Source organism: Pogona vitticeps, chromosome 6 (assembly GCF_051106095.1).
Source record: "Pogona vitticeps strain Pit_001003342236 chromosome 6, PviZW2.1, whole genome shotgun sequence".
Classification (NCBI taxonomy): domain Eukaryota; kingdom Metazoa; phylum Chordata; class Lepidosauria; order Squamata; family Agamidae; genus Pogona; species Pogona vitticeps.
Genome location: NC_135788.1, coordinates 18,776,438 through 18,794,852, shown reverse-complemented (window position 1 = coordinate 18,794,852; position 18,415 = coordinate 18,776,438). Strand labels below are relative to the sequence as shown.

Sequence of the window (18,415 nt, the reverse complement as noted above, 5' to 3'; positions counted from 1 at the left end):
TCATGTATGCTTGTTATTCTACCCTTCAACGGTGGGTTCTACTCTGCACGCAGTGAATAGGGTATTTGGGTCTAATTAATAGAGCAATCCTGGCAACAACATGGGCAGGCTCAAGATCCTGATCCACAATATATATGTAGAGTTCACATAACACTGGATTTCATTATAGCTGTATACTTACAGGGTGGTTGTATATTCTAAGTTTAGGGTGCAACTACATTGGATTTGATCTTCAGCTTGCTCTATGTCTGAAATCACAATCAGTGTGCACACAAGAGCTGCCGATTGATTTGGGACTTCACCGTTCATACTGGTTGTGATGCAACTTGCATTCCAGCTCATATCCTCTCCTTCCTTCCTTCCTTCCTCCCTCCCTCCCTCTGGTCCCACCTCTGCTGATCCTTTTATGGTTTGCAGTGAAGGTGCTTTCTCATTTAAAGCTTCAGACTACATTTTTGAAAAACATTTCTAAGAAAAATAACATGGAAAGATACAGTCCAATAGTATAGAACATCAAAAGTTTGAACAGTAATTTTTAAAAATACATCACAATTCACTTGGAATGATTCCATAACAAGTATTGCATAGTTAAAAAAATATGTGACAAGATATGATGTTCCTGCATGTGTTACTTAGAAGTAAGGGAACAGAGTAACATATGGGAAGGGGGAGGTGTTGGTTATGTTCTAAACTACTAGACTGTTAAGTACCTTTCTGTATTATTTTTCTATAGAAAGGTTTTTGAAAAATGTAGTCTGAAGTTTTAAATGAGAAATCGGCTTCACTGCAAACTATAAAACGATCTGCAAAGGCAGGAATGTCATTGAAACAACACCTAAAGACATACTTCCTGTCTTTACAAGAACATATAACTAACCACACAGGAAAAAGCCCATTCAAATCATTCTGGCTTGAAAAAGTAGAAGCCCCCCCAGCAGCAGAGGAAAAAAAGCCACTTTGGGAGCCAAGAGATCTGGACCAATTTGAATCAGCCTTTGCATCACGTTGTCACTAGAAATATTTCAAATTCACCCATGTTATAAGTGGAGCCAATCTTATGGTATCTGACCGTGTCGTTGCACTCATATTTTGAAAACAGGCAGGTAATCACCATAATCAAAACAGGTTTCTATCAAGTCATGTACCAAACCAATGAGTGGAATCCCAAGAATATGGAACTTCTCCAGGCAATATTTATTTGGAACATTTAAAAAGAATAAACAGTCCTGGAGGCTGCAGAAATGTGAACATTTTGACTGGTGCCCCGCTTGACGACGATAATCCGTTCCAGGAAAATCGATGTTAAGCGAAATCGTCGTCAAATAACAAAACCCCCATTGTAATGCATTGAAAACCGGTTAATGCGTTCCAATGGGGAAATACCTCATCGTCCAGTGAAGATCGCCCATAGACAACTGCCGATCAGCTGTTTAAAATCATTGTCTTCCGAAGCAGGGGTCCGGAAAGCAACCATTTTGCGAAGGGAAGGAAACCATTTTGGGGAGGGAAGCCATTTTGCGGAACTGGAAAAATCATCGTTTAGCGAACAAACGGTTCGTGAAGCAGGCTCCTAATCAACGTAATGCGGAAAAAACCCATTGGAACCATCGTTTTGCGATCGCAATAGCAACCGAAAAAACTCATCGTCAAGTGATTTTGTCGTCTACTGGGTCATCGTCAAGCGGGTCACCACTGTATTTTCCTAGTAGCCACCCAAAAAGAGAAAGTCTATACACTGTTGAGATCTTGGCGCAGCCTTTCATAGTGTGACAACTAGCAGTCAAGATTTACTGTAGAGTTCCTGTAGATCAGTGGGGGGCAAAGAGCAGTACCTGGACGAAGTGCGGCCTCCAAGATCATTTTTGCAACACTTCCTCAATCCTACTTAGGGCTGTTGTTGTTGTTTAAAAAAATAAAACATATAAGAGCACTTTCTTCATTCTTACATGGAGGATTCACCAACACACACACATACACTGATCTCCCCAACCAAACCCATAATTGGGTTCCTCCACTACCACCATTTCCATGCCTGGTGTTCCCAGAGTTACTAAGGCTGAAAATTTCAAGCCCAGTCCCATCAAAGGCAGACTGTTATAGACTAGTTTTTCCCAAACTGGCAGGCTCCAGATGTTTGGGACTATCAGTCCCAGCATGCTCAGCCAGCATGCTCTTGCTGGTGGTGGGATGATGAGGGTTGTTGTCAAGCCCATCTGAATGTGCTTACATTCTGTTGCTGGTACCAATGGTCCCTTCTCTGACTCCTCGTTTAGTGGCTCTTCCTTCACTAAGCAGAATAACAGATGAGCCAATCAGTCTCAGCTCATATATTATGATAGAAAGAGCTGTATTAGGAAGATCTGTTCTTTTTTGCTCTTGGATACCCAGTCTATGTGATATACGACCGGTGGAATGGGCTCCCAAAGGAATTCAGAAATCCCACCACCATCTGCTCTCCTCCCCACCCTTTCGTTCTGTTATGTTTTTAATTGACTCTTCTTTCATAAATCTTCCTGGGGAATAGAATGGTGGTGTACATCCCCCCACCCTTGCTAAAGCAGCAGGCAGCTCATACCTCAAAGTAAATGTCTCACTGCCCTTGCAGAGGGAATGTAAAGGTTAGGATATTTGGAGGAGGATGCGCTTGGCTTGGGTAATAAAATAAGTGAAGGGGGTTAGTGGAAGGAAAGCATGTCCTCAGAGATAGGGATGGTTTTTCTTTTTGGACTACAACTTCAGTGGCTGTAATGGTCAGGGGATTCTGGGAATTGTTGTCCGCACACAAAAAAAATCTTTGACCACCCTTAATTCTGTCACCATTTCTTTGCAAGGTGCAATTTGTAAAGAATGGAGGATGCTTCTGAAAACATGGAATGGGGTGCAGGAGCATGAGGGAATTGATGAACTTGTACCCTTTTCCACACTCCTCAGGACTGATGGCAGTGAAATTTTAGATATTCGGATTTTCCATACTCCACCAGTATTGTCTGTATCCAGAAACTACCAGGAGTAGATTGTTGACATTAGTCCTATTCAGGCTTTCAGGTTAGAATTAACCTGAATGTGTAAGGATAGAAATAAAGTTAGCCCCATCGCAATTGTAGTGGCTCTCTTTGCATGGAAAGAGGTGTTTTGAAAAGTGGACCTCTATGTATGCCTAGAGTCATATAATATCAGCATTTCTAATCATGTGAAGAAGTTGCACAAGGACTCCGTGTTGTCCTCTTCAGGTGGTTCCTATCCACACAAAGAGAGCAGTGATGGGGAAGGGAGCGAGACTGCATCTTTTCTTCATCCGTTCAAGTTAACTCTATCCTAATTATCGGAATGGGATCTGTGAAGGTGATTGTGATGGCAATGGTGGGGGAGAAGCTATTGTAAGAAATGACCAAATCATCCTACTATCCAAATTGATTTCTAGGTATAAACATTACACTAACAGTATAAGATTGGCTCACAAAGGAACATCTCTGTGTCACAATACCGCTCAGTACATATAATCCTGTACATATTTCCCACCAATGTAAGCAAATTTCTGGAATCCTTAAACTGCCATATTTTTCTTTCAGCCTGTTGATCCTTCCCCATGCACCCCAGCAGCCATTTCTTCCTGGGTAGCCCAAGATATTTTGCCACTTCAGCAGAGCAGCAAACATCTCCCTTCACCCATAAAGGTGAATGTGCCTACTATTCAAAGCCAGGAAAAATATTTCAGCAAAGAAAATCCCACAATCTCTTCTCCCCATGCTTCATAATGAAAACACAACACCAAATTAAATAACCTAATCATTTATACTTAGAATCTGCATCCTGGATCAGCAGGATTTAATTTCTCTGTTTCATGAAAGGGCTGGCCTTACATTTTCTTCTCTGTATATCATATTCTCTATATATCTTCTCTTTAAACAATTGCACAACATCATACTTGCCCATCACGTCAGGTGTTGTTTACCCAGTTCTGCTCTGCTAACCCACTACCCAAGATTAGCTTTTAATGGCCCTATAGTTCAAGACTCATGATCTGTCAATCCCGTGGGTGCTCTGCTCCACCCTAAAGATTGATATGCCGTTGTGATGATCCAAAATTTCCACTTCTCAAGAGATTTCACTCTGAGAGTGTCATCTTGGTTGAATAGAGCATCATTCGTTTCACCCCATGCACACCTCATTGACATGCTTGTCTGTTCAGCATATTTGGCCTTGAACACATTTTCAGTGGTATTCTGTTTCACTGTGGGAAGAGTAGCACAAATGAGATGTCAAAGTTTTCTGAGATGGGAAATCTCTCTCTCTTTCTCTCTCTCTCTCCATTCCCCCCTGCCACTTTCTTTTTACTGTAGCACACCTTTTCTTTTTACTGTAACAGCAATACATGTGGGTAAAATTGATCACAACCCTTGAAAGATGAGAGGGATCGGTCACTTGTCAACTGAAGTCAGTGAGCCCTTTGCTGTTGTGAGTAGATTTTTGCCTTAAGTAGTGTTCCCTCTCTGCCCACTGAAACAAGCCTGGTGTCCTGCATCTGGCTACCTCTTTGAAAAAGAACAAAAAAAATGTATTTTATTGAGTCTTAAGATGTGGGATTGTTGTCCTGGGATCTTGCAGATTCTCAGTGTGGATTGTGATTAATTTTATTTTTGTTAGAAACATTTCTATACTGCCATTTACCCAGAAATTTTCAGACGGTTTCAAAGGGGGAAAAAAAGTTACAGCCATCAATAGAAGAATAAAAGCAGCAGATAAAAAGTTATAAAACCACAGCAGTTAAAAGCCAGAATTTTAAATGGATCAAGATGTTTAAACTGCTTATTGGAATAAAAGGATGAAAATGGTTGTGTTTGGAGCCTAAAAGACAACCACGTTGGTACCAGACAAACCTTTGGTCTAGAAAAGACAGTCCTATGGAAGATGTGTGTCTCGTTTGAGCATCACTGCCTGAGAAGTATAAACTGACACTTGTCCAGAGGAAAGCAATCCAGATGGTGAAATTTCTTGAAACCAAACTTTATGAGGAATAGCTGGGCGAGCTGGGAATGTGTGATCTGGGGAAAAGAAGATGGGCATCTTCAAATATTAGCACAACCATCACATGCAATATGGATCAAAGTTATTTTCTGTGGTTCTCCACACTGGGAGAGGACAGGGGTGGGCATAGTGAGAGCAGCATGATTAGGAAGCCTTGAATGTGCATAACGGAGATTAGTAAAAAGTCACTGCAGAAATGCAGGAAATGTGAACAGTGCTGTAATACCCTGCCTCCGTATCATTTTGAATTGCAACACCCACACTTGCTTATGTTGAGCGGGGGCTTCAGAAGGTTTTGGAGGGCCACCTTCCTGAGCCAGGATCTTGCAGCAAAGACTCGCCTCTGGTGGCACCATCTTCAGAGGTAAACTAACTAGGAGTCATAAGGCCTTTTGGATGGTGATAGAACTCTAATTGCTGGAACCTTTCCCCAGAGACACACAGTTAATGAATGCCTGCTCTGTTAGTACTTTCATGCCAGATGAAGTTTTATTGTCCGAACTTTTAGGGGGTGATTAATTTTATTCTGTTGCTTCTGTTGCTGTTTTGAGGGTTGCCTTGTGGTATTTAATTTTTTTTAAAAAAATGTTAATTATGGAGCTATTTTTGCTGAAAAGTATAGACATATTGTAAATAATATATAAACATTAAACAAAAATGAGCTCTCCTGGACAAACAAACAAATCAGCCAAGAACCATATTTATATCCAAGTCCGAATAGCGTATCTGAGCATCCACTCATAAGGTTGCTGTAGCACATGTTTAATGGTAATCGGTCTTCTGGACATCATCCAGGAGCTGTCTCACCACATCACAATCTCCAGCTTATGGAGGGCCTCTATCCAATGACCAATGGACATGTGATGAAATTGGGAGACGTTATTCAGAAGCCCTTGTGTTATGCTTATCAATGTTCAAGGAATTCTGTTTTTGTTAATACTAATGCAGTTTATCCTGATCTCTGTCCACTTAGATTACTGTGTGGATCACAGTGACTTTATCCTTCAAATTTTGCAGTTCCTTGAATTTTAAGACGTTGTAGGGCACAGATTTAAACATGCTTTAAGTTTCACAGTAAAATGCATCCAGTAAGATATACGGTACATTAAAATGAAATGGGGTCAGAAATTTGTATTTTGTGAGAAAATGTACATTTAAATACTTTTGAAAATTTTTTATTTTTAAAAATTATTATTGGGCAGATATTTCCTTCTGCACAGGACAGAATGAGAGGGAATAGATTTATGAATGAAATATAAGTAAACAACTGAGCGCTAGCTTGGAAGAGTTACTACGTCGGATTTGATTCTTGATTATGTGCCATTAGTATTCCAACTCAGTGCTTCACAGGCTTGGTCTTCTATCATTTCTGAATACCACAGCGGGTTGAAGGCCCTTAAATTAGATGTGACGTTAATACAATGAATATATTTTTATTATATGAATAACTTTGGCAGGGGAGCCTGATAGTCCAAAGAAACATTATTCCTAGTGCTCACTGTGTTTGAGGGATTTTCAGTCGTATCATAGATAGGGAGGGGAGGGCTGGAACTTCCCCTCTCACATGCCGTGTTTTTGAGGACATAATCCCACTGCCCACCTGAAACTGGGTATTTAATTTAAATCCCATCGACATCATTGTTAATTGTGTCGTCAGTGTGTGATGTGTAGTTAGGTCAAAAGGTAATCAAATCAGGAGCTATATTCCTATCACCTCATATGTTCAGCTTGGAAATGGGAAGCCTGTGAGAATATAGAGTAGTGCTCTCCAAATATTTGAAGGGCCATTCTTCCAGAAGAAGGCAAAAACTTGATTTCAGATACCCCAGAAAGGCAGGATTTAAGTTACAGAAAGGTAGCTTTTACTTGAACGTTGAGAGGAGCTGCTTGGTGATAAGAGCTGTTAATTATATGAGGAGAGCAGGATGGGGGAGGTTGGCTTGTCACTGGCACTTTTCAAGGGTAGGCTTGACAGTAGGGTTGTGAGGTCACTGCATTCCATCCCTTGAGATTTCAGGGCCCAAACCTGAGGCTCAGGTGTGTGCTTTTGTAAAGGACAGTTGTTTTATGCAGTTCCCCACACAGTGGCTTAAAAGCCAAGGAAGTACCAAGGTTTTGTCTCTTCTTTTGAAGAGATCTCTATAAGTTGGAGGCTACCAAGCACAATGGAATGTTGTTTTCTAAACCAGAGATGGGACAAAAGTAAATCTGGATCCCCCTGGTAGGTGGACTTAGAAAGTGATCTGCAGGATTTCAGGATGGACCAGATAAGTGTTGTCAAGTCAGAAACATTGCATTCCGTGAAGAATAAACCACCAGATTGGAGTCTTAGGGCAAATTCTAATAACAGGCAGACCTACTTAAGACTTATTTTTGGAGATACTCCCACTCCAGAGTTCCTGCATCAAAAAGGGATTAGACTAGGTTGACATAATAAGACCTTTCTAAAAGTGTGCAGATTTGTGTTTTTGGACTACATTTCCAAGCAGATTTGTACTCCAAAAAACTCAAATTTGCACACCTGTTCTGACTCTCTGATTCTGTGGATTGTTTCTATGGATACCTGTACCCTGAGATCCATAGTTCTTGTACAGCTCCAGTTCACTTCACTGGGACTCCAGCAAAAATACTTGGTGTCCTTCTGATGCTTACCACAACTATTCATTCATTTTACCTGTGTCTTCTCCACTGAACATCTTGATGTCCATAGAGGATGACTGTAAATATTTTCTCCCTTGGTTAAATATGTTCAAAGCTGACTGGGACATCTTCCAGATAAAAAGCCCCAAACAACAAGCTTCAATTACAGCTTTCCAACAAAGGACTCCGAAGAAATTAAATAGCCCAAAGCTGATCCCATTTCTCTTCTTTAGTTTCCTGTAAGCTTTGTTTTCTTCCTTGAATAGGTTTTGACATGAAATATTCCTTATTTGTGTGTAAATATTCTGCAAGACAAAAATGCTTTCCCTTCCAACGTAATCAGCAACCATGTTGATGATTACTGTTGTGTTTGGTTTTTTAAAAGGGTTATTTTCCATTAATTGTGCCTCTGTGTTTTCCTGGAATGTGTATGCCAGGGAAGTGTGAAAGGTACACCGGCCCAAATAAAGCTGTGTAATCACATTTGTCCCTTCTTTCATCTGTTCTTCCTTTGTTTGTAAGCAGATATCTTGAGAATGCACCTGAGGAAAAAAGGCAATAGACAGTGCAAAATACTGTTCAGCATTGCTTCCTCAGCAAATATGCACCAAGCAGCCCTTATTATTCTTGAAAGGACATTATTTGATAGCCTCACTGCTTCCTGTATTTTATAGGCCACAAACTCTATTATATAAAATAATATAAACAAATGCACTCTTGGTGCTTTGGCTGTACTTTGTTGTAGGTTCTTACATCTCTCCCCCACTCCTTTTTTAATTTGACTGGCATGTCCTTGGAATTGCCTACAGACATTTAGGAAGTTTTAGAAATGGAGGTGATGTCCCACCATGAATTTCATAGTCTCTGCAGTGGCAATTTGATTGTATTCTGATTGGATTGTCAAAGGAGAAAGTTGGTTGGTTGGTTGGTTCTTTGGTTGGTTGGTTGGTTGGTTGGTTGGTTCTTTGGTTGGTTGGTTGGTTGGTTCTTTGGTTAGTTGGTTGGTTGGTTGGTTGGTTGGTTGGTTCTTTGCTTGGTTGGTTGGTTCTTTGCTTGCTTGGTTGGTTCTTTGGTTCTTTAGTTCTTTGGTTGGTTTACAAGGTTTCTTGAGTTCAAGCTTGAGTGGGAGATAGCTCAGAGGTAAAATGTACCTGCAAGTAGAAAGTCTTGAATTTTATCCCAGCCATTTCCAGTTGAAAGTAGGTGATGAGAGAGGATCCCTCCTGAATATTCTGAAGGACCATTTATACTCAGATTAGACAATACTGGATTGCCCAGATAGCAAATTTGTGTGTTATCTATACAGAACTTGTAAATGTTACTTTTGGAGTCCTGTAGTTTAAAAAGTAACTTTTGTAAGCCCTGAACCTATAACTCTGAAGCCGATGTATCCACCATCAAAGGCCACCAGACTTCAGTCTCTGCAGGGATTCTTTTTATTCCAGAGCCTACAGTGGATAAGTTCATGCTGTCAGATGACCTGTGTGACATCTCAGACAACTAATGATCCAGTGTTAGTGGGGACACACACTCCTCAAGAGACTGGCTGTAGGGCCAAGGACCCAGTTTTCTTTCTCTCTGATCCATCAGAAGAAAGGTGCTGGCAACCTCATACAGACACAGCAGTTTGCAGGAAGTATGTATGATTCATATGACCCACAGCCTTCCCACTGGGCAACCAATTAGACCTTCAAGAAGACCCAGTTATATGGATACCTCAGCAACGAAGCAGTACAGACACCTTTCTGGCCCAGACTCCTTGAGTTAATATTTTTTTCTTAGACCTGGGCTGGAGGAACTGTGGCCCTCAAAATGTCATTGGACTTTCCATCAACCATATGCTACTTGGCTACTGATGAAGGATCATGATAATTAGGGGGAGGTTTCTATGACATTTCACACTTTCTCTCCTTGAACCAACAAGGAAGTTTAAACATGTTTATGAATAATCTGACCCACTTAAGTTCTAACACAAACTGCAGAAAAAATGCGACATGTTGTAGAAATCCTTCCCCTAGTGATAGTAATAGACTATGTTTTCAAAATTTCCCAGCTCTTAGTTGCTAGTGAAATGTCTATTGTAGACTGACTTAATGAATCTCTGCCCTTCTCCAAACCATCCTGATACTTAATTATGGGAGCTAAAAATGTTAAACAAATATTTTATTTTTATTTGTTTAAGCTGCCTTGACTCAATAAGACACTTCAATGTGGAATTTTCAGGCACCGAAAGATTTCTCAGCTTTAGGAGAGTGTGAGTTAAGGAATGCTGTGTTTTCTCATCAAAGTGTTTGTTGCTTTGTGTAAACTGTCTTTGTGCAAAACTAGTACCCTTTCTGTTTGAGAATACAAGCATACACAACCAACGTGCCTTGGAAATATGCCCAAGGTTTTTTGCTTTTGGTATGCAATGCTATGTGAAAAAGGTCTCACTCTAATTCTGTGGAATTGGAAATACGTTTTATTGCATGTAGTGGGAACTTGCTTCTGCATAAACACACACAAGATCACATCATTCCACTCTTTACCTTTTGCTGGCCAGGTGCTTAATTTCATTATTAGAGCAAGCAACACTTTCGACAGAACCATATATGTACTGTTGTTTCAAATCCAGAAAAGACTTCGCACCAAAATTTGGGTTTGTCTGTTCTGTATTTTATGCAACATATCTTAATACAAGGTTACATGACGACAGAACTATTACAGACAACTTTTTCTTTACTTCCTTAAGTGTGAGGGAGACATACAGTATAATTAGGTGAGAGCAGCTAATGGAAATTTAATGCTTCTGGCCCCAGGCTAGAAATACCACAAAGATCATGAAGGTGACCTCAAGACAAGCACTGAAAGCATGCCTTGGAAATGCTGGTTCTGTGGATGGCAATAATAATGACTGTGCTCCAGGGAATTTATCCTGCATTACAAGAAGTGTTAATTATTCTAAGGTCTCCTCTTGGCTCTGAAGAATTTAGACTCCTGATAAAAGATACAGTCCTATCTTTCTGTTTCCACATAAAGCAAGTAGTTGGCTTGGAAAAATTACGTTATGGAATAAAACTCCCATACCCCTCCCAAACCCACAATGGTTAAAATATTGTGACTTAAACCTTCTGTTAGTGTTTAAACCCTGCATTACTCTTTTTTTGACAAATACTGAGAAAAGATGTTAAACCTTGTCAGTTTTGTTGTTTTAGTTGCAGTTCATAAAATACTATCATAATTTTCATCCCATCCCAGTTCCATATCAGGTTCTTTTTCTTTCCGACACACATCCGTGAACGAATTATTCCTAATCTGTGCATTTCCTCCATTGAGTATGTTTCTGCACCTTTTTCAAATATGCATAAAAAGCCTGGATATGTTGTTTTGATAACAGACTTCCAGAGTCCACATTGCAATTCTTTAAAAAAAAATTAGCTGTTGTACTCTCGCCTTGAGTTCCTTCTTGGAATAAATAAAAGTGGGTTATAAATAAATGAATAAGTTTGTTTCTCTTCCATGCCTCATATTGGATGGAAGAAAATAGTCTTTTTTGAAAGCTGGAATCACTCCTACTCCAGAACAGAACACTCAAGCAAAAATATTCCTCACAGTACAGTGGACCCTCTACTTAAGGAATTAATCCGTATTGGAATGGTGGCTGCAAGTCGAAAAGTCTGTAAGTCGAATGTCCATTGACCTAAAATCCACTGAAAACCGATTAATCCCATAACCAGTGGTTTTTATTCTATTTTTATTCCATTTTGGATTTTTTCTGGTCTGTAAGTCGATTCTCTGGCTGCAAGTCGAATCTAAATTTTGCAGCCAGAGAAGTCTGTAACTCGAAAAGTCTGTAAGTCGAGCCGTCTGTAAGTCGAGGGTCCACTGTATATGTCTTGGGAGCATATAATTAATAGCCATAGGGAACCATACTTCTTTTCCTATACTACGTTAGAAAGGTTATAAGTCTCTGAACTAGCTCTTTATGTAAATAAGCCTCCTTGCGTCTGATGTAGAGAATGAAATCTATGTTTCCTTCCTTTTAACTCAGATGTTCATTGAATCTTTTTGTTTCTGTTTTTCTCCTTAGGTGTTTTATACCTTCAGTATGGTGATGAAACTAAGCAGCTAAAGATGCCCAACGAGATCACAAGCACAGACACTATTCGTGCCCTCTTTGTAAGTGCCTTCCCCCAGCAGCTGACCATGAAAATGTTGGAGTCCCCCAGTGTGGCCATATACATCAAGGATGAGAGCAGAAATATCTATTATGAATTAAGTGATGTAAGGTAGGTAAAGATATATGGCCTGGTGTGTTAGGTTCTGTGGGGAAAACAGTGCCTGGGGATTGTATCCCGACCCCTTTGTGGGACAACATGGCATTCATCTGGGATAGTGAATGCATTTTTGTTACTGTGTTGTCAAGTTGCATCTGGTGTATGGCAGCCCTATGAATTAATAATCTCCAAAGAACCTATCATTAACAACCCTTTTCAGCTCTTGCAAACTCAAGTCTGTGGCTTATTTTAGAGTTGATCCATCTTGTGTTCGGTCTTCCTTTTTTTCTGCTGCCTTCGGCTGTTCCCACCATTATTGTCTTTTCCAGTGAAAATTGTCGTCGTATGATGTAGCAAAAGTAAAACAGCCTCAATTTACTTGTTTTTCTTTCTATAGATGCATCAGGCTTGACTTGATCTAGAACTCACTTATTTGTCTTTCTGGCATTCAATGGTCTCCATATTTCAATGCATCATTTGCCACTACCAGCTTTCTTCACTATCCAACTTTCACATTTATATATAATACAGTACTTGAAAATCATGGCCTTTGTCTCCAGTGACACATCATTACTCTTAAGGATATTTTCTAATTCTTTCCCAGATGCTCTTTCAAGCCTCAGTCTTCTGATTTCTTGCTGCAGTCTCCATTCTGATTGATGACTTAACGGAAATGCAGATTTATTTACAATTTCAGTTTCTTCGTTGTTACATAATTATTCTGTTGTCATGATTTTCATCGCTTAAAATTCAATTGTAATCCTGCCTTTGCACTTTCTTTTTTGATTTTCCTCCACTGTTTTGCATGATTGTTAAGATGTAATAGATAATGGATAGCCCAGTTCCCACCATCCTTCACCATCAGCAGCAGTGGCTAGGCCTCATGAGATTTGTAATCCCATCAAAACTTGGAGAGCTATACGTTGTCCATGCTCAGCCTTGGAGATAATTTGTTGGCAACCTGAACATGCTAGATAGAAGCCAAAAGTTCATTGTCTCTTACCCCATAGGGATGATAGGCTTTGCATACAGAAGCTCCAGGGTCAATTTCTGACATCTGCAGTAAAATGCCTTGGACAGCAGGGGATGGAAATGACCCTTCCTGTTCTTTCCGAACTGTTGCCCATCAGATCCAACACTCCTGGATTAGGTGGTTAACAGACTTCCCTGATACGTGAGAGTTTCTTATACTTTTCCTTGTGACACAGAGCTCAGGAAAGGTACTATTCTAAGCCAAGGTGGCAGAATGATTAGAGAGCTGAGCTGGGATGTGGGAGATCTGGGTTTTGGTCCTGGTTGAGTGTTTTAAAAATGCTCATTTTCTTTTGAATCAGAATATATACCAGCTTTTGAAAGCAATGTCATGGAAAGACAGTTATGGCAGAGATTATCAGAGGTTGGAAAAGTTACCCGTATTTTTTGCTCCATAAGACACACCTTTCCATAAGACGCACCAATTTTTAGGAGAAGAAAACAGGAAAGTATAATCTCTTTTCTTCGCTCCATAAGACGCACAGACTTTCCACCCCCCTGTTTTGTGGGGGGAAAGTGTGTCTTATGGTGCGAAAAATACGGTACTCTTTTGACATTCTGGCCAAGAGGTACCGGGATCTGTAGCCTCTTAAAAATAATGTATACCAGTTCTGCTCCCCTGCATTTAAAGATCTGGCCACAGGAGGTGGTGTGGAGAACTATTGCTACTGCTAATAATAGTATCATTGGCTGTCAAGCCAATTCTGACTTATGGCAACCCTTTCCAGGCTTTTCTAGGTAAAGAATACACAGAAGTGGTTTACCATTCCCTCCTTCTTCGCATAGGCTAGCTCTTCTCCCAGGACGCACGGTGGGCCATTGAACTCCCAACCCCTGGAATATATGGATTATTACAGCACACAATGCTAGTAAAATTATGAATGTGTGGACTCTGAGACAGAGTTGCAACAAGCCTAAGTTGCCCATGGGTATATATTTTCTTGTGGTTTTGTCTCAGTACTTACTCCCATTAATGCTAAACGTCTAATTAGCCCTGTGTTTCTTAGCAGTTGGGGCTGAACTGCCTCGCCTCATCAGCTATCTGTTTTTCTTGACAGGCTACTTGAAGTCGCTGGCAGCAGTACAAGTTCTAACTAGTTGCAGATTCGAGGCATTTGCCAACTGCAGTGCGACTTAAAAAGAAGCAAGACATGCCCCAAAAATCTTTCACCATGTGTCCCCTGCTCCCACTTTCAAACGATAATCCCAATGATTAAGATCAGCCCACTAAACCTTTAGCTGCACCTGGAGCAAAGGAATTCAGACTTTTGTGAAAATTCTCGGGAGATCAGTGGTGTTAAATGAAATGCCTCCTAGTTTTAAAAGGACAGAAGTATGTTTAGTCTTTCTGGCCACTTGTTGCTGAAATTAAGTTTGCTCCAGCTCTCCAGTCTATAAAACCATGTGAAAGGTAGGTTGTGAAACCAAATCGAGAATAATGGACTGTTAAAACAATTATTAGCAACTTTATTAATTGTAAGCTCCTCTTCAGCATTGTTTGGGCTAATTTTTAAAAAGTAAGCACTTATCCCCACTGCCTTTTATCTGGTTTGAGTCAAAATTGATACAGCCGATCATATGTAATAGAGTTCAAAAGGAATTGGCAGCCGCATCTTATGCATGTTCATTTGCTGAGAAATAGATGTTGTTGGATTTCTTGGAAGTAACTTGCATGGGATCTGAATCATAAAATATTGGATACTGCAATTATTTTCTTCCTAAGGAACTTACAATACTTTTCAGAATTGTTTTCGCAAAATTGTTTTCAAGTTGGGGAGAAGGATGCTTAGGTCATTAGTAAATTACTACAATGGTGTCTGTTGATACCATAAAAGGTGTCATTAAAGGTGCTTTGCTTTCATACATTTTGCTCCACACCCAGAATCTTTAATGAACCTGAAAAATTTACATGGGTGTGGATAGTACCTCCTGGGGAATAAGAGGCAGTGCCTTTACCTTTTTGTTGTTTGCATAGTAGCAGGTGTTTCATTGGCTGGCTGCTGCCCTGTGGCCTCTGGCATTGTTAGGATAAGCAAAGCAAATGGGCTAAAACTCTGTCCTTTTCACTTACTCTTGTATGTTTTTGTTTTGTTTTGTAATATTCCAGGAACATTCAAGATAGATCTTTCCTTAAAGTTTACAACAAAGATCCTGCACATGCGTTTAATCATATGTCCAGAGCTATCAATGGAGATGTAAGGGTAAGTGGAAATGTTTAATTTATTATCGTGGCTTATTTCATTGTCTTTATTGAACCATGAAAGCCTGTGTGTGATGCCAACAGAAATGCACCTGTATGGAAGTCACAGGTTGGCTGCACTTTGTATTTATATACTGGTTCCTTTTCCAAATATTCAAAACCCAGAAAATGTACTGTTTTGGACTAGCAGAATCCCCCTGGGTAGGTATCATAGTCCAAAAGAATAACTTGCTCAAGTAATTATTGGTTAATTCTGAATGGCCTCTCAAAGAAGATGGAAACCTTAGTATGATGCTTGAAAGGGTTGCTTGTAGAGTGGTTCCTTCAGGTGGCTGATCTGTATTGTTAGTGGTCTAGTGTACACGAATGCTAATCTTGGTTTACATCAACTATGGTTAGCAAAGTGAGAATGGGCCATAGATTTGTGCAGGTACACGACTAATGCTTTCTTTTGGAGTGTGTGTATATATAGCCTGTTTGGTTAATGGTACTAACCATGGTTCTCTTGATGTAAGAACATTTTTGAAGGCATTATTCAAAAGACTCATAAATTAGGGGAAATCTCACTGCAGCATTGTAAACAATGCAATCAACCCTGCTATTCACCTCAGCAGTACAGAATAACACACTGAGAAGGCTTAGTGGAAAAAGAACATGTGTATCCTAATCTGTTTAAACACAGCTAACTTGCCAAGTGCATTGAACCAGCATATTTGAATCTTACCATGTAATCTTTAATCCTCGTTGCAATCTGAGAACGAAAGTGTGGCTATTATGGCTTAATTTTGTACCAGCATTATGACTGTGTCCCTAGGATCATGGGGGAGGGGGGCAGGTTTGGTTCAGGCTAGAGATGGGCACAAATCAGAAAAATTGTTATTTGTTTTGATTTGTGATTTTTCAAGGTTGCTGAACCAAAAATTACAAATTTATGATTTTTTCCTGATTGATCAATTCATCATCATTTTTTTAAAAAAATTAAAATCCTACAAAATGGTCCCCAGGCACCTAGAGACACCAAATTTGCAGGGAAACGTCCCCTGACTCTCCTCTACAAGCCCTGCAAATTTGGTGAATTTTGAGTTTCAGACATCCCAATTATATACCCACAAGCAGGGCAGTTATATACCCACCTAGAGGCATCAAAATTACAAAGAAGCTTCCCTGGACTCTCCTCTACAATCCATCCACATTCAATGAAAATTGGGTTTCAGACATCCAAGTTATACACCCAGAAAGTGGGTTCCCCAAGGACAGTGCCCTTTAGCAGCTAGCTTGGGGAAACAGAATCTTCACCAAACCTGAAAGTATTGTAGAGGAGAGTCAAAGGAAGCTTCCCTTCAAATTTTTGTGTCTCTAGGTGCCGGGCTGTTTTATAGCCAAATGAATTGATGGATCAAAAATCACTAAAAAGGCATTGATTTGTATTCATCTGAGGCATTGATTCATACAAATATGAATCGATGAATTAGTAATTTTTAATTAATTTGGTGATTCATTTTTTTTAATTCATGCCCATCTCTAGTTCAGGCATAACTCACCTGCTTCCTTGCTTTGCCCTTTCTCCACCCCTTTCTGGCTCTTCTGTTGTTAAAATTGAGCCAGTTGAGTACTTTTGGGGCAGGTAGCTCTGTTGGCAGATCTCTGAGATCAATTTGAAAGAAAGGATTCGACCAGTGGAAGAGGCTTGTAGTCTAATCCTCTCCCACTATAGATGACTCATCGTTTGAATTGGGATTGCATTGTTAATGAGGGTTACGCTCTAGTGAGTTTTAATAGGACTCACTGCTAACTGAATATGCATTGGACTGCCTTGTAACTGTAACTCTTCACTTGTCAAAATATTGGCAAGGATATAATGTAATATAGTTCCATAACTTTTAGCCCTATTCAAGCATTCATCCTAGCTGATGTTAGCTATTCTTTTGCACTTTTTGCATGTGTTAGAAGAAGAGTCTAAGAAACATGCCTTGTGTGTGCATACTCCATTTTAGTTTGAGGTCTATTTAAGGCCACTGTTGGAGAGATCAGTATGATCTTAAAGTTATAGTAAGTTCATGTTGGTACAAAAAGTTGTTTTCAAATAAAGAGTTTTACTGTATGTGAGGAACCCAATGAATATTAAGTACCTTTGTTCAGGAGATCTTTTTTAAAGAAAACTCTTCTTGATGTCTGTGCTTCTCTTTCACACTTTGGACAAAAAAAATGCATAACCTGTGTTAGGCCAGCAAAAATGTTGCCACCATGTGGGTTGCTTGTTTTTTTTTGTTTTTTTTTAAACATTCTACTAGGTCATATATGACTTTGAAGTGGGTGTCTGATGTTGTGGAAAACACCTGTAAAAATACAGTCTTATAATTCTGCATCTGTTTCAGAGTTTGTCGAGTGCTTGCTACGGTGCTTTGCATTTTGGTTCTGAGTGCATGAAAGCATTGCTGAAGTTATGAACATAGCAGGGGCTGGTGTGTGGGTGTGTGTATACTGGGCGGTGAGGTGTTGTTTTTCGTGAGAAATGTTCTCTATACTTCTGCCCGGCTCTCCAGTGACTCTGCGGAGGTATGTCACACTGCAGGTGGCATGTTAAAATGTGTACCTCTGCCAAGAAAATCCATTTCCTGATTTTCAGCCAGCTTGCTCGAAGGAGCTGTGATGTTATTAGCTTTCACAAGCTAAGCAGAGTTAAACTAGTCTTGCACAGCCGTTGGGGAGATGGCTGGGCTGTCGTTCCCATTCAAGGAACAGTTCTTTCAGGTAAGTGTTTCTAACAACTAAAGGGGAGGGCAGAGGACTCACAAGGAAGCCTGGCTAGCTGCTTGTATATTGAGTTTGAAGCTCATAAGGAGCACACTGGAGAACAGGAGAAAGAGAACTGCGTTTACAAGAAGTCATGAACAGGTCAGGAAGATGCAAGATGGACAGGAAGCCTTTGCCATATTAAAGCTCAGAAAAGTTTCTTTCCTGGGCTGTGTCTCTAAAACAGAACTGAGGATTCTGGGATTTGTGGTCCAAAACAGTAGGTTTTTCTAAGCTCTGTGCTTGACTGTCTTTGCTGTGACTGCACTAGTAACGGAACACGCTGACATCTTCACTTCTGTATTTCAGCGTATACACAATGAACCATTCTGCTTGGTGCAGTATCTAATAACAAGGTTTTCAGCTGCCAAAGGATCTTAACGGGGTTCCAGTTTGCTTTTGAAAAGTATGGTTAGCCAGACACCTTGTGTCTGAGCAACCCGTATTTGTGAAAGCAGTCATAATATAC

The 18,415-nt window shown here is 40.0% G+C and overlaps 1 protein-coding gene across 13 annotated transcripts in view; it reads left to right on the top strand.

Annotated features, from left to right (window-relative positions):
* KIAA1217 (KIAA1217 ortholog) overlaps window positions 1-18,415 on the top strand; it is a 412,653-nt gene that overhangs the window by 312,411 nt on the left and 81,827 nt on the right. For 11 of the 13 annotated variants that reach the window (XM_020801609.3, XM_073003054.2, XM_020801618.3 and 8 more), the window contains 2 exons: window positions 11,735-11,933; window positions 15,061-15,154. In XM_020801609.3, coding sequence (XP_020657268.3) covers window positions 11,735-11,933; window positions 15,061-15,154 — 293 coding nt within the window. Of the gene's footprint in view, window positions 1-11,734; window positions 11,934-15,060; window positions 15,155-16,523; window positions 17,905-18,415 lie in introns of those variants that run through there. The other 2 variants (XM_078378639.1, XM_073003053.2) reach the window with 1 other exon arrangement.